Source organism: Pantherophis guttatus, chromosome 11, assembly GCF_059756535.1.
Source record: "Pantherophis guttatus breed Tessera chromosome 11, ASM5975653v1, whole genome shotgun sequence".
In the NCBI taxonomy this organism is placed as follows: domain Eukaryota; kingdom Metazoa; phylum Chordata; class Lepidosauria; order Squamata; family Colubridae; genus Pantherophis; species Pantherophis guttatus.
In genome coordinates, this window is record NC_142073.1 from 19,996,722 (window position 1) to 20,010,463 (window position 13,742).

Below are 13,742 nucleotides of genomic sequence, written 5' to 3' on the forward strand. Positions count from 1 at the left end.
TCCCTTCGTCGGGCAACTCTGTGCATGCGCACACTGGGAACAGGCTCCAGCTGTTTGTCTGCCTCACTGATGTCTGACTCCAAAGGCAGCTGATAACTGGCATACGGCCCTGGCCCCTTCTCTGCCTCCGATGCAGACCCCTCATCAGAGCCTTCCCCAGACACCAGGACTGGCCCAGGTTCCTCCCCAACCTCCTCACTGTCCGAACCAGCTGCCAGATCTGCTGGCGGGCCACAATATCTTGGCCCCTGGAGCCCATCCCTTCAAAAAGTTGCAGATTTATTAAATCTGTCTGTGGATGTATTTATTGATCAAGCTAAAAGGGAAACAAATGTTTGTTTGTTTTTTTCATATCCCAACAAGAGGCTACTATATTAAATCAAATGTTTAAAGTACATGTGAAGCTCTCCTGTCGCTGGGTTGAAGCTTACAGCGTAGGCAACTGCTGAGGCAGCACTGGCAGGAGAATTTGGTTCGAGAGCCGAATTGAAGAAATACACAGCCTGCTTGCAGTGAGGAGTCCATTGACAATAGTCCTGTATGGAAAAGAAACGAGAACCATCAGGTGGGAAAGTAAGTGAAGGGGTCAAACATCCACAGCGATCGTTTTTCTTCTTCTTGTGTGTCAACATTTCTTGCTTCGACAAAAGAGAGGAGTGGCTGTTTCCAGTTTGAATTCTAACGAGAATAGAATAGAATAGAATAGAATAGAATAGAATAGAATAGAATAGAATAGAATAGAATAGAATAGAATAGAATAGAATAGAATAGAATTAGAAAATAGAATAAGGAATGGAATGGAATGGAATGGAATGGAATAGAATAGAATAGAATAGAATAGAATAGAATAGAATAGAATAGAATAGAATAGAATAGAATAGAATAGAATAGAATAGAATAGAATATAGAAGAATAAAGAATAGAATTAGAGAATAGAAAATAGAAAATAGAATGGAATGGAATGGAATGGAATGGAATGGAATAGAATAGAATAGAATAGAATAGAATAGAATAGAATAGAATAGAATAGAATATAGAAGAATAAAGAATAGAATTAGAGAATAGAGAATAGAAAATAGAAAATAGAAAATAGAATAAAGAATGGAATGGAATGGAATGGAATGGAATGGAATAGAATAGAATAGAATAGAATAGAATAGAATAGAATAGAATAGAATAGAATAGAATAGAATAGAATAGAATAGAATAGAATAGAATAGAATAGAATAACAGAGTTGGAAGGGACCTTGGAGGTCTTCTAGTCCAACCCCCTGCTTAGGCAGGAAACCCTACACCATTCCAGACAAATGGTTACCCAACATCTTCTTAAAAACTTCCAGTGTTGGAGCATTTACAACTTCTGGAGGCAAGTTGTTTCACAGATTGATGGTTGTAACTGTCGGGAAATTCCTCCTTAGTTCTAAGTTGCTTCTCTCCTTGATTAGTTTCCACCCATTGCTTCTTGTTCTACCCTCAGGTGCTTTGGAGAATAGCTTGACCCTCTCTCTTCTTTGTGGCAGCCCCTGAGATATTGGAACACTGCTATCATGTCTCCCCTAGTCCTTCTTTCCATTAAACTAGACATACTCAGTTCCTGCAACTGTTCTTCATGTGTTTTAGCCTCCAGTCCTCTCATCATCTAATCATTTTTGCCTTTGATCAACAGCACTGTCCGTAGAAATTCTAAAGTGGGATTCTCAATTATTTGGTTATCTACAAGACTTCTAAGGATGCCGTTCTCAATTATGAAGCAGCCAAGCCAGCACATGCATATAAAGCAGAAGGAATTCATATCTAGGGACCCGGGTTTGAATTCCAACTTATGGACAAATGTTGCCACTTCTTTAGCAAACAAGAGCTAGGAGAGAATGTTATTCAGATCTTTTTTTAAAAAAAAACTTTATTGAAAGTGGAAAATCCAACCATGACATGCGAATCTATTAAAGGAGAAGCAGACCTTGACTTACGACCACAGTTGAGCCCAAAACCTAGGTTGCTAAGTGAGACGTTTTTGAAGGGAGGTTTGCCCCATTTTACGACCTTTCTCGCCACCATGGTTAAGTGAATCACTGCGGTTGTTAAGTTGGCCACATGGTTGTTAACTGAATCTGGCTTCCTCCCATTGATGTTGCTTGTCAGACGGTCGCAAAAGGGGATCAGGTGCAGCCGTCATAAATATGAGTCAGTTGCCAGGCATCTGAATTTTTGATCACGTGACCATGGGGATACCGCAACGGTCGTAAGCGTGAAAAGAGGTCATAAGTCACTCTTTTCGGTGCCGTTGTAGCTTGGAACGGTCGGTCACTAAACGAGCTGTTGTACTTTGGGGATTACCTGTACAAGACGTGGTCTAGGGTACAACTAGGAGCCTTGGTAGTACAGTGGTTTAATGCACCCTGTTATTAACACAGCTGCCTGCAATTTCTGCAGGTTCGAATCTCGCCAGGCTCAAGGTTGACTCAGCCTTCCATCCTTTCTAAGGTAGGTAAATTGAGGACCCGGTTTGTGGGGGCAATAAGCTGACTTTGTATACATATATAAAAGTATGAAGGCTATTGCTTAACGCATTGTAAGCCGCCCTGAGTCTCCGGAGAAGGGCGGCATATAAATCAAATTAAAAAAAAAAAAAACTAGTCCTCAACTTACAATCCTAATTGGGACCAGAACGTCTACTGCTAAAGCAAGGCGGTTGCTAAGAGAGTTGCACCCAGTTTTACAGCCTGTGACTTATTTATGAAATTCATTTGCCGCCATCTTGTAGCCAACGATTCTGGGTGGGTTGCCATGATTGTTAAATGGATCACTGTGAATGTGGCTTCCTTCGTTGACTTTGGCTTGTTGGGAGCCAGTTGGTAAGGTTGCAGATGGCAGTCATGAGATGCGACGACTGTTGTAAATTACAGGCCCGGTTGCCAAGCAATGGAATTTCAAGCATCTGACTGCGGGGATGCTGCAATGTTTGTTAAGCGTGAGGACCAATCGTAAGTCAGTAATCGTGAGAGGGATCTCGGAGTCTTAGTGGACAACCAATTAAATATGAGCCAGCAATGTGCAGTAGCAGCCATAAAAGCCAATGCAATCCTAACTTGCATTAACAGAGGGATACAATCAAGATCAAGGGAGGTACTAATACCACTCTATAAAGCCTTAGTAAGACCACACCTAGAACACTGCATCCAGTTGTGGTCACCACACTATAAAAAAGATGTTGAGATTCTGGGAAAAGTGCAGAGAAGAGCAACCAAGACGATTAGGGGACTGGAGGCTAAAACATAGGATGAACGGTTGCAGGAACTGGGCATGGCTAGTCTAGTGAAGAGAAGGACCAGGGGAGACACGATAGCAGTCTTCCAATATTTGAGGGGCTGCCACAGAGAGGAGGAAGGGGGTCAAGTTGTTTTCCAAAGCACCTGAAGGCCAGACAAGGAATAAGGGATGGAAGCTGATCAGGAAGAGATTCAACCTGAAAATAACGAGGAATTTTCTGACAGTGAGAACAATCAACCCATGGAACAGAAGTTGCCTGAGCTTCATCACTGGAGGCTTTCAAGAAGAGACTGGACTGCCATTTGTCAGAAATGGTGTAGGGCCTCCTGCTTGAGCCGAGGGTTGGACTAGATGACCTACAAGGTCCCTTCCAACTCTGTTAATCTGTTAAAGTCAGTTTGTTCAGTGCTGTCATTTAGTGAACGGTGGCTAAATGAATGGTTATAGGCTGAAGACATTATGACTTGACTTGTTGACTGCAATGACGTATAACCAACATTCCAGGCTCAATTGTGTTTGTAATTAAAAATCTACTCGTATTATCATATATATTTTTTTGGTCTACTATAGTATTAATTCAGCCTTTTTTTCTTTCCCCCTTTCTTTGTGTTATATTTAAAATTCCAATGATTATATTGCAACTTACTATATTTTGCATAGCGCGTTTATAGCATAAAGGTATTTTTGATTCACTTTAAATCCCAGAATTGCTCGTGAAGCCTCCAAGCAGTTCGATTGAAATGAGTCCCAGTTCAACTTTACGTTCCATCAACTCCAATCTACATCTGTAGTAAATCCTGTTCTCTGTTGTAGGTCCTTAGTAAGCCTGTCCATCCTAACCACGCTGCACAATACGCTTTGCAGGAGCTTCCAATTGCATGCACTCCGTTTAATTATAACGGCAGATTCACCGCCATTAATTATGAAATCTGTCTCCTGCGTTATTTCCGGCAACTACTACAATTGAATCCGTTCCAAAAGTGCTCAAAATTAGGCATTGGAACGGAGTAGAATTGATGGCTTTTTTTCCCCCCTTTTCTTTTTTATACAGCAATTCAATATGATGGCTGTCCCAGCTTGCCAACTCCTTGTGCAGCAGAGTTGAAACAGAACATAACTAACCTTTTCATTGGAATCCTGCACAAGTCCTGTGCTGATGGAAATGTTAGGTGCCAGATGGTATTCCATCCACAGAACAGCTCCGTGACTCTTCGCACATCTGCAAAAATATATATTTATTTTATTTATTTTTATTAGTCTTATTTCTATGCCGCCCATTCTCCGAGGACTCTGGGCAGTTTACAACAATCGACAGTATACTAAATAGCATATTGCCCCCAACAATCTGGGTCCTCATTTTACCTCCCTCAGAAGGATGGAAGGCTGAGTCAACCTTGAGCCGGTGAGATTTGATCCGCTGATCTGCTGAACTAGCAGTCAGCTGAAGTAGCTGCAGTACTGCACTCTAACCACTGCGCCACCTTGCGCAGATATCCTTAAATATTGATTTCCCGCAAACCCTGAAGAATACCGATGGACCAACACATGCATGATGTAGTGTACAAACTCCTTTTGAAATATGAACAATATTTTCCTGTATCTAGAAAAACACTATTTTCTAGATAAAAGGGCAAAGATGAGCCTACTTTGAGGGCAAACACATGCTGAAAGAACCATTTAAAATGACTTATGGTTTACGGTGGCTCAATGACTAAGACGCTGAGCTTGTCGATCGAAAGGTCAGCAGTTCAGCAGTTCGAATCCCTAGTGTCGCCTAATGGGGTGAGCTCGTTACTTGTCCCAGCTTCTGCCAACCTAGCAGTTCGAAAGCACGTAAACAAAAATTGCAAAATAGGGACCGCTTTTGGTGGGAAGGTAACAGCGTTCCGTGCCCGTTTGGTGTTTAGTCATGCCAGCCACATGGCCATGGAGACATCTTCGGACAGCGCTGGCTCTTTGGCTTTGAAATAGAGATGAGCATCGCCCCCTAGAGTCAGGAACCACTAGCACATATGTGCGAGGGGGAATCTTTATCTTTACTATTCTTAAATATCGATTTCCTGCAAACCCTGAAAAATACTGATGGACCAACACATGCATTATGTAGTGTACAAACTCCTTTTGAAATATGAACGTTATTTTCCTTTATCAGAAATCTATATAAAAGGGCAAAGAGGAGCCTACTTTGAGGGCAAACACACGCTGAAAGAACCATTTAAAATGACTTATGGTTTACTTTCCCATTATGTGAAATGCTAAATCTTAATCAGGACCAAACACTGTATGCACTCTGCCAGAAAAACAAAACTGTCTAGTTTTCAGAACTGAAAAGAAAGTTCCAGAGAAATCTTGATGAAGGGGGAAAAATAAGCTTCTTGGATGAGAAGCGAAACATTTAAAAAAAAAAAAAAACCCAAGAAAGTCTAGTTCCTTTTTGGAAAAGCATGTTTGGAAAAAAACATGACCTGGATGACTGAGAATCTCCACAAGATGTTTGCATTCCTTCTACTTTGCATGAAATGCTTGGTTGTTTCCAGATAAAGTGGTTTGACTACCAAAAGGAAATTCTTCCTCGTTTGATTTCTAGGAAAAAGAATCTCAAAAAAAAAAAAAGAATCTTAAAACGCCCAACGTTTTGCCACGATGAATTTACGGGATATTTTCTCAAAAAAAAAAGTACATTTGATGTTTAAATAAGGATCGCTCTGCAGGCAAATATTGATTTTTTATGGCATATTCTACCGTTTTACAGCTGGTGCAGCAATAACACCATAATTGGGTGCAATGATAACCCCACAGACTCTGTATATGTTTGAGAAAGAAATGTTCAGCCAGGCAACAGATGGCTGTATTTGGAAAGGAGAAATAAACATCGTTATAAATCAAATCATTCATATGGTACCAGATAATTTATACATTATTCATTAAGAACAATATGTTGCCTCATATGTGAGAGATTGTTTTCATTAAGCTATGACACTGCAAAACTACCCTATTTTTAAGGAAGAGTTCCTCTAAAGCACGGGTCTGCAACCTTAAACGCTCAAAGAGCCATTTGGACCCGTTTCCCACAGAAAAGAAAACACCGGGAGCCACAAAACCCTTCCCATTCCTGGCTATTTCTTGAGCGGCCACAAAATTAGCATATGTAGTTGAATTAAACATTCTGTTTTCTTCTGAAACTTTTCTTTTCTTAGATTTATCCATGGTTGGCCTACTGGGGGTTGAAAAGCTCAATAAATCGCGTGCCAGCAGGTGTTACACATTGGCGGTTGGGAAGCATATTTTGAGTGACAGGGAGCTGCAGCACAGGGGTGAAAGAGCCACATGCAGCTCCAGAGCCGCACGTTACTGACCCCTGCTCTAAAGGCTCAACGTCCCTTTTTATTTCAGTTGCTTCACTTTAAACAGCCTGCTTTACTTTCATTTTCGTTTTCAGCATAGCTTGATTAGCACAAGAAAAAAAATCTGCTCCCAGCAATTTACCTCCTTGCAGCAAACAGCAGAGGCCTGCGCAAAACAGCTGAGAGCAAAACAGCTGACAGTCGGGAGGCCGATCCAATCAACTTGTACTAATTAGGCTGTGCTGAAGCTGTTTCTTCTTGCTGCTTGCTGCAAGGACGTAAACTGCTGGGAGGCAGAGGCCAAAGGGTGGGGGCCAGTGGGTGGGCAGGGCTACATTCGGTGTATAAGATGCACCTAAATTTTCACCCCCTTTTAGGGGGAAAAAGGTGCGTCTTATACGCCGAAAAATATGGTAACTTAGAGCAGGGTTTCCCAAACTGTGAAAATCCCAGCTGGCTGGACTTCCACTCCCAGAATTCTCAGCAAAGGCCACCGTGAGTGAGAAACTCTAGGAGTTGAAGTCCACATCAGTGGAAGTCATCCTAGTTCGGTAAAAGTGTCTTGTGGAACATCCTGTAAAACATCAAATATTGCAGTTTAGTTTTCTCCCCCAGGATACTGACCGTGACAGGTTTAGGATGCCTTCTTCCCTGAGAGGATGTTCTGGTAAAGCTTGTTGGAAGTCAAACGTCAGAACCGTGAGGGGATCAGAGGTGGATCTGCATGGGTATTCCCAAAGTGGATGGGGCTCGGCTTCCCTCGATTCTCGGAAGTCTAAGGAATTCTAAAAGACGTGGCGAGAAAAATTGGGTCAGCAATGCAGAATTTAGAAAGAAGCACTTCTTTGAAATTCCAAAGTACTGAGGAAGTACAATAGTGGCAAAAATTGTGGAAACCTCTTGGGAAAAGTGTATTTTTGAGATTTGATGGCTAATAACACTTTTTTTTTTTTTTTTGAGTTTCAAGATAATCATATTCTACTGCTGGAATGGCCTGGGAATAGCCCAGACCTTCACCCAATTGAAAATCTACGGAGCCGACTAAAGAAATTCGTTAGTCAGAAGCGACCCGGCAATAAAACCCAGTTAATAGAAGCCATCATTCAATCTTGGTTTCACATTATAGCAGCTGCAGAACTCAAAGACTTGGTTCACTCCACGGCAAGACGTTGTAAGGCCATAATTCATGCTAAAGGTTACCCAACTAAGTATTCACTGACATGGTGATCATTTTTGTATATCTCGTTTTTTCTACGTGTTTCACTTTTCTACTTTATACTATAACTGCTATTCTAATAGCAAATCCTTCATAAAAGTTATTGCATGACATTCTTGATTAAATTATCTTTCCATTGATATATAATTTTATGGTACTACTCCAAAAAAGAGTGGTGTTTGCCTTCAGAGGTTGTGAATGCTCCAACACTGGAAGTTTTTAAGAAGAGATTAGATAACCATTTGTCTGAAGTGGTGTAGGGTTTCCTGCCTAAGCAGGGGGTTAGACTAGAAGACCTCCAAGGTCTCTTCTCTTCTCTTCTCTTCTCTTCTCTTCTCTCTCTTCTCTTCTCTTCTCTCCTCTCCTCTCCTCTCCTCTATTCTAGTCTTTCTGTTCTCTATTGTTCTCTATTCTTTTCTCTATTCTATTATTCTATTCTATTCTATTCTATTCTATTCTATTCTATTCTATTCTATTCTATTCTCTATTCAGTTCAATTAATTCTATTCTATTCTATTCTTTCTATTTTCAATTCAATTAATTCTATCCTATTCTATTCTATTATTTCTGTTCTCTATTCTGTTTTCTGTTCCGTTCCATTCCATTCCTATTCTGCATTCTATTCTATTCTATTGCTGTGAATGCCAATGGGACAGGTTGACATTACCTGCTCCTCCTCTAAAGCCAGGAAGACAAAAATAGCCCATCCCAGCTGGGTTCACACATTGGGTCAGACCTCAGGGGTCATGTGGTTTGTTTAATTTCGGTCGAATGCAACCTTAACACAAACGTACAACCCAGGTTTGACCTAATATGCAGCCCAAGTGAACCTGTGGCATAGGCACAGGTCCAAAGCAGAGGGCATTATGAGGAAACCCGGAAAAGATTTCTCTTCATTAATCGGGGAAGGGCTCCGTGTTTGTGCCCTTTTCACAGCAGATTTTGCTACACCCTCACAGCTGCTAATGTGACTCATTAAAGCCATCATCCCAGACATTTCTAAGTAGTACTTTCCAATAACTACACATTTTTGCAATTAAGTTAATTGGCCCTATGCTCTCCAACAATGAGGGTGGAGAACTTGCAAACCCCTTATTATCACGAAAAGGATGTGGCACAAAGGTCCTTGTGGGAGTAACTCGGTATTTTAAGCAACATCGTTGAACTTTCGTTTCTTGGCTTCAGAGTTTTGGCTGCGGCAAAGATTTCGATTACCGCGGCTGCTTTGTATTGTTTGCTTGGGATTGTTATACAATTGCCCCACTGCAGAGCTTCGTAATTGTTTTTTAATAGATTAGTACTATTTTTTAAAGGCATGGAGGTGTTGCTGTTCTTACATTATTAGACTTTTTTCTGGTTTTTGTTGTTGAGACTCTAGAAAGAGTGCAGAGAAGAGTTAACAAAGATGATTAGGGGACTGGTGGCTAAAACATATGAAGAAGGGTTGCTAGAATTGGGTAAGTCTAGTTTAATGAAAAGAAGGACTAGGGGAGACATGATAGCAATGGTCCAATATTTGAGGGGCTGCCACAAAGAAGAGGGAGTCAAGCTATTCTCCAAAGCACCTGAGGGCAAGAGAAGAAACAATGGGTGGAAACGAATCAAGCAATCTAGAACCAAGGAGAAATTTCCTGACAGTTAGAACAATTAATCAGTGGAACAACTTGCCTCCAGAGGTTGTGAATGCTCCAACACTGGAAGTTTTTAAGAAGATGTTGGAGAACCATTTGTCCAATTTGTGTAGGGTTTCCTGCCTAAGCAGGGGGTTGGACTAGAAGACCTCCAAAGTCCCTTCCAACTATTCTATTCTATTCTATTCTATTCTATTCTATTCTATTCTATTCTATTCTATTCTATTCTATTCTATTCTATTCTATTCATACACCAAAGCCAGATCCGTCCGATGTTGATGGGGTCCTTGGTGCTCTCTGAGATCGATGGTTTTCTTACAGACATTTCATTTCCAAACTAGGTAACCTCATCAGTGCATCTGATATCTCACAAGATATGAACATTACCCAGGTAAGCTCTCTTCCCCTCCCTCCTGTGTTGGAATTGCTCAGTTTTGCTTCCCATTGGCCACGTAGGTTGAGAATTGTGTGAATAGAGCAGGATGGTTCAATTTGACACCCATGGCAAAATAGGTCATAAAATCAGGGACAACTCACGTAACAACAGAATTACTTAGCAATTCTGGTCACACTTGTAAGTTGAGGATTAGCTGTATACACATAGTATACTTTTGCAACAGCTAACCCTGTAAGGCAGTCTGCTTTACTCTCTATTTCAGCAGAGAGACGTTCCCAGAGAGACAAAGTTGGTCATCATAAGACCACATCAATCAAGTTCTCAATTTGAATTTTGTCTCAGATACAGATTAACAGAGTTGGAAAGGAACCTGTAGGTCATCTAGTCCAACCCCCCGCAGGAGACCCTACACCAGTGGTGAGTTGCTCCCGGTTCGGTCCGGTTCTATAGAACCAGTGGTAAAACCAGCGGGAGGCTCCGCCCACCCGCCATGACGTCATCATGGTTGATCTGCGTATGCGCAGAAGCGCGCACTACCATTGCAAACAGGTAGTAAAGGTAAGTAGAACCCATCCCTGCCCTACATGTGATGATTCATTTGGCCTTTCACCAGGTGATAACTCACCTTTATCATGTCATCCATAATGCGCATATCGAAACCTTCACAGGTGCCACAAGGGCTTCGGATTCGCCACAAATCCTAGTGGAAGAAGAAACAAGAAGCCTTTCTCAGCATTGTAAATTCTAGTATATGATTTGACATTGCAGACTTCTTATACTGTGAACTAATTCTTGGTTCATAGCGTTAGAAGTCTGCAGTATCAAATCATATACTAGAAACTTTATATTTGGCAGACGTTCTTGGCCATAGTGTGACTAGTTATATAACTGAGAAGAGTAGGTTTGCATAAATACACTGAAAGATTTCTATAATTATACAACACATGTAAATGGAGTGAAAAAGTCTGTAATGAAATGACTTCAGATACTTAAGAAGAGGCAGTTTATTTAGGGGAAATTTCTGGTAAGAGAAAGAAAGAAAGAAAGAAAGAAAGAAAGAAAGAAAGAAAGAAAGAAAGAAAGAAAGAAAGAAAGAAAGAAAGAAAGAAAGAAAGAAAGAAAGAAAGAAAGAAAGAAAGAAAGAAAGAAAGAAAGAAAGAAAGAAAGAAAGAAAGAAAGAAAGAAAGAAAGAAAGAAAGAAAGAAAGAAAGAAAGAAAGAAAGAAAGAAAGAAAGAAAGAAAGAAAGAAAGAAAGAAAGAAAGAAAGAAAGAAAGAAAGAAAGAAAGAAAGAAAGAAAGAAAGAAAGAAAGAAAGAAAGAAAGAAAGAAAGCTCTCCTTAACAATGGAAATGTTGGGTTCAATTGTAGTTGTAAGTCGAGAGCTACCTATAACTTCATAGATAGATAGATGATAGATAATTGCTAGATAGATAGATGATATAGACAGATAGATAGATAGATAGATAGATAGATAGATAGATAGATATAGATGATAGATAGATGATTGATAGATATATGATAGAGATGATAGATACATAAATACCGTAGATAGATAGATAGATAGATAGATAGATAGATAGATAGATAGATAGATAGAGATAGATGATATAGACAGATAGATACAGAGATAGACGATAGATAGATATATGATAGAGAGATGATAAATACATAAATACCGTAGATAGATAGATAGATAGATAGATAGATAGATAGATAGATAGATAGATAGAGAGAGAGAGAGAGAGATAGAAGAGAGAGAGAGGACATAGAAGTTCATAGATATTAATTTGAGCAATAATCCTCTGCTTTCCTACCCCATAGGACAATCAAGGAGCTCAGCAAAATGTTCAGCTGGAGGTATAAAATACATTCCTCAGACAAAAGAAGTTTGAAACCAAAACAAATTATTACTGGAAATGTCCTCACCTTGAATTCCACAGTCATCAGGTGGAGAGAAGCCGATTGGGGAAGGACAGTCACATCACTGGTGAGATGACTCTCCAATGCCGTCCGGGCGTACCAGAAAAACAGATTATGCCACGGCAGCAAGCTCGTAGAGAAAAAGGGCTCAGCAATTAAAAGGGATATCTCAGGGAAAGAGAAAGGGGAGAAAAAGGAGATGAATATTTGAACCTGGCCTATGTGGGTAGAAAAAAACCAGAAAAACTCAATTTTCATCATCAGCCCCAGCCATCTTTCAACGTGTAAGTCAACTATTACTTGATCAATCTCTTCCCACCCTGCAAAGCGGCACAATTTTAAATATTCTCCTTGTGGCTAAAAGGAGAATTGTGGCTGCAGTCTCATTCATTCATTCATTCATTCATTCATTCATTCATTCATTCATTCATTCATTCTGTCAGTATTCTGATGCTGCCATAAAAAGGAGGAGACGAGGCTTGACTTTTCACCTACTTATTTTCCCTGTAGATAATATCCCCTAGGAGATGGGATGGGAGGGGGACATTCCGGTGGGTTGAGGTCAGAAGCTGGGGAGACTGACTTGGAAGATGGCCAATGAGAAGATGAGAATTGGGGAACGGAAAGGGAAGGGTTTGGGGGTCAGAGGGTTAGTATCGGCTACGACGAAGTCGAGGCCAGATCTGTTATACTCAATAAATGGAATATTTCAGCAAAGATTAATTGTTTAGGAGTGCAATTTATTTGAGATGACATCAAAACCTGACATATTCATTCATTATTGTCTTGAATTGAATTATGGCCACTGCATTCACTTCTTCCAGAACACAGAAATGATCTTCAGGGGAAGGAAACGCAACCGGAGACTGAGATTGTAACCAATTCTCCCAGAAAGCCTCTTTGGCTCACATTTTCCAAGTCTGGGAAATCCAAATTTAGGAAAATCCCTAAATTGCTGGGCTGAAGATCAAAAGGATCCCTCCCAACCCTGGTCCCTAATGATGGGAAAGCACATCATTAGCACCTCTATTCCCCAACCGGAATTGCCTGCTCAGATGTCTTACCTTTCTGTCTTCAAAATCGGAGGGGGTTAACAATTCCGGGTGTTTCTCTAGAATTGTAATTTTATCTTCCAAACGGTTGGCCCTAAAAATCTTTAGCGGGGGAGGGGAAGAAAAACAAAAGAAAAACTGTTAATGCTCTTGTGAATAATTTTTTTTTAAAAAAGCGATGGGGGCAGGAAAAGCATTGACAGTAAATATTGACACTTATCAAATTTTGATACTGTCCATGGCACTCAAAAGATGGGGAAGAAATGGAGGTAGTGAGAGGTTTTATTTTCCTGGGCTCCAAGATCACCGCAGATGAGGACTGAAGCCAAGAAAGTAAAAGATGCTTGCTCCTGGGGAGGAAAACCATGGCAAATCTAGGCAGCATACTAAAAAGCAGAGACATCACCCTGCCAACAAAAGTGCGTACAGTCCAGGCGATGGTTTTCCCAGTTGCAATGGATGGCTGTGAAAGTTGGACCATAAGGAAGGCTGAGCACCAAAGAATTGAGGCCTTTGAACTCTGGTGCTGGAGAAGATTCCTGCGAGTCCCTTGGACTGCAAGACGATCAAACCAGTCAGTCCTAGAGGAGATCAACCCTGACTGCTCTTTAGAAGGCCAGATCCTGAAGAGGAAACTCAAATACTTTGGCCACCTAATGAGAAGCAAGGACTCACTGGAGAAGAACCTAATGCTGGGAACGATTGAGGGCAAAAGAAGAAGGGGATGGCAGAGAACGAGGTGGCTGGATGGAGTCCCTGAAGCAGTAGGTGTGACCTTAAATGGACTCCGAGGGATGGTAGAGGACAGGAAGGCTTGGAGGAACATTGTCCATGGGGTCGCGATGGGCACAATTTCGTAACTAACAACAACGTCACTCAGTTTTGATTTTTGTAAAATATACGTATCTACTATAA

At 40.8% G+C, this 13,742-nt stretch overlaps 1 protein-coding gene across 2 annotated transcripts in view; it reads right to left on the bottom strand.

Moving 5' to 3' along the window:
* Window positions 1-287: 287 nt before the first annotated feature.
* The window catches only part of PRMT7 (protein arginine methyltransferase 7), a 42,661-nt gene continuing 29,206 nt past the window's right edge, over window positions 288-13,742 (bottom strand). For both annotated transcript variants that reach the window (XM_060681566.2, XM_060681568.2), the window contains exons 13-18: window positions 12,840-12,929; window positions 11,782-11,943; window positions 10,481-10,555; window positions 7,236-7,396; window positions 4,390-4,486; window positions 288-536 (exon numbers count right to left, since the gene is read on the bottom strand). In XM_060681566.2, coding sequence (XP_060537549.2) covers window positions 375-536; window positions 4,390-4,486; window positions 7,236-7,396; window positions 10,481-10,555; window positions 11,782-11,943; window positions 12,840-12,929 — 747 coding nt within the window. In that variant the 3' untranslated portion in view covers window positions 288-374. The remainder of the gene's footprint in view (window positions 537-4,389; window positions 4,487-7,235; window positions 7,397-10,480; window positions 10,556-11,781; window positions 11,944-12,839; window positions 12,930-13,742) is intronic.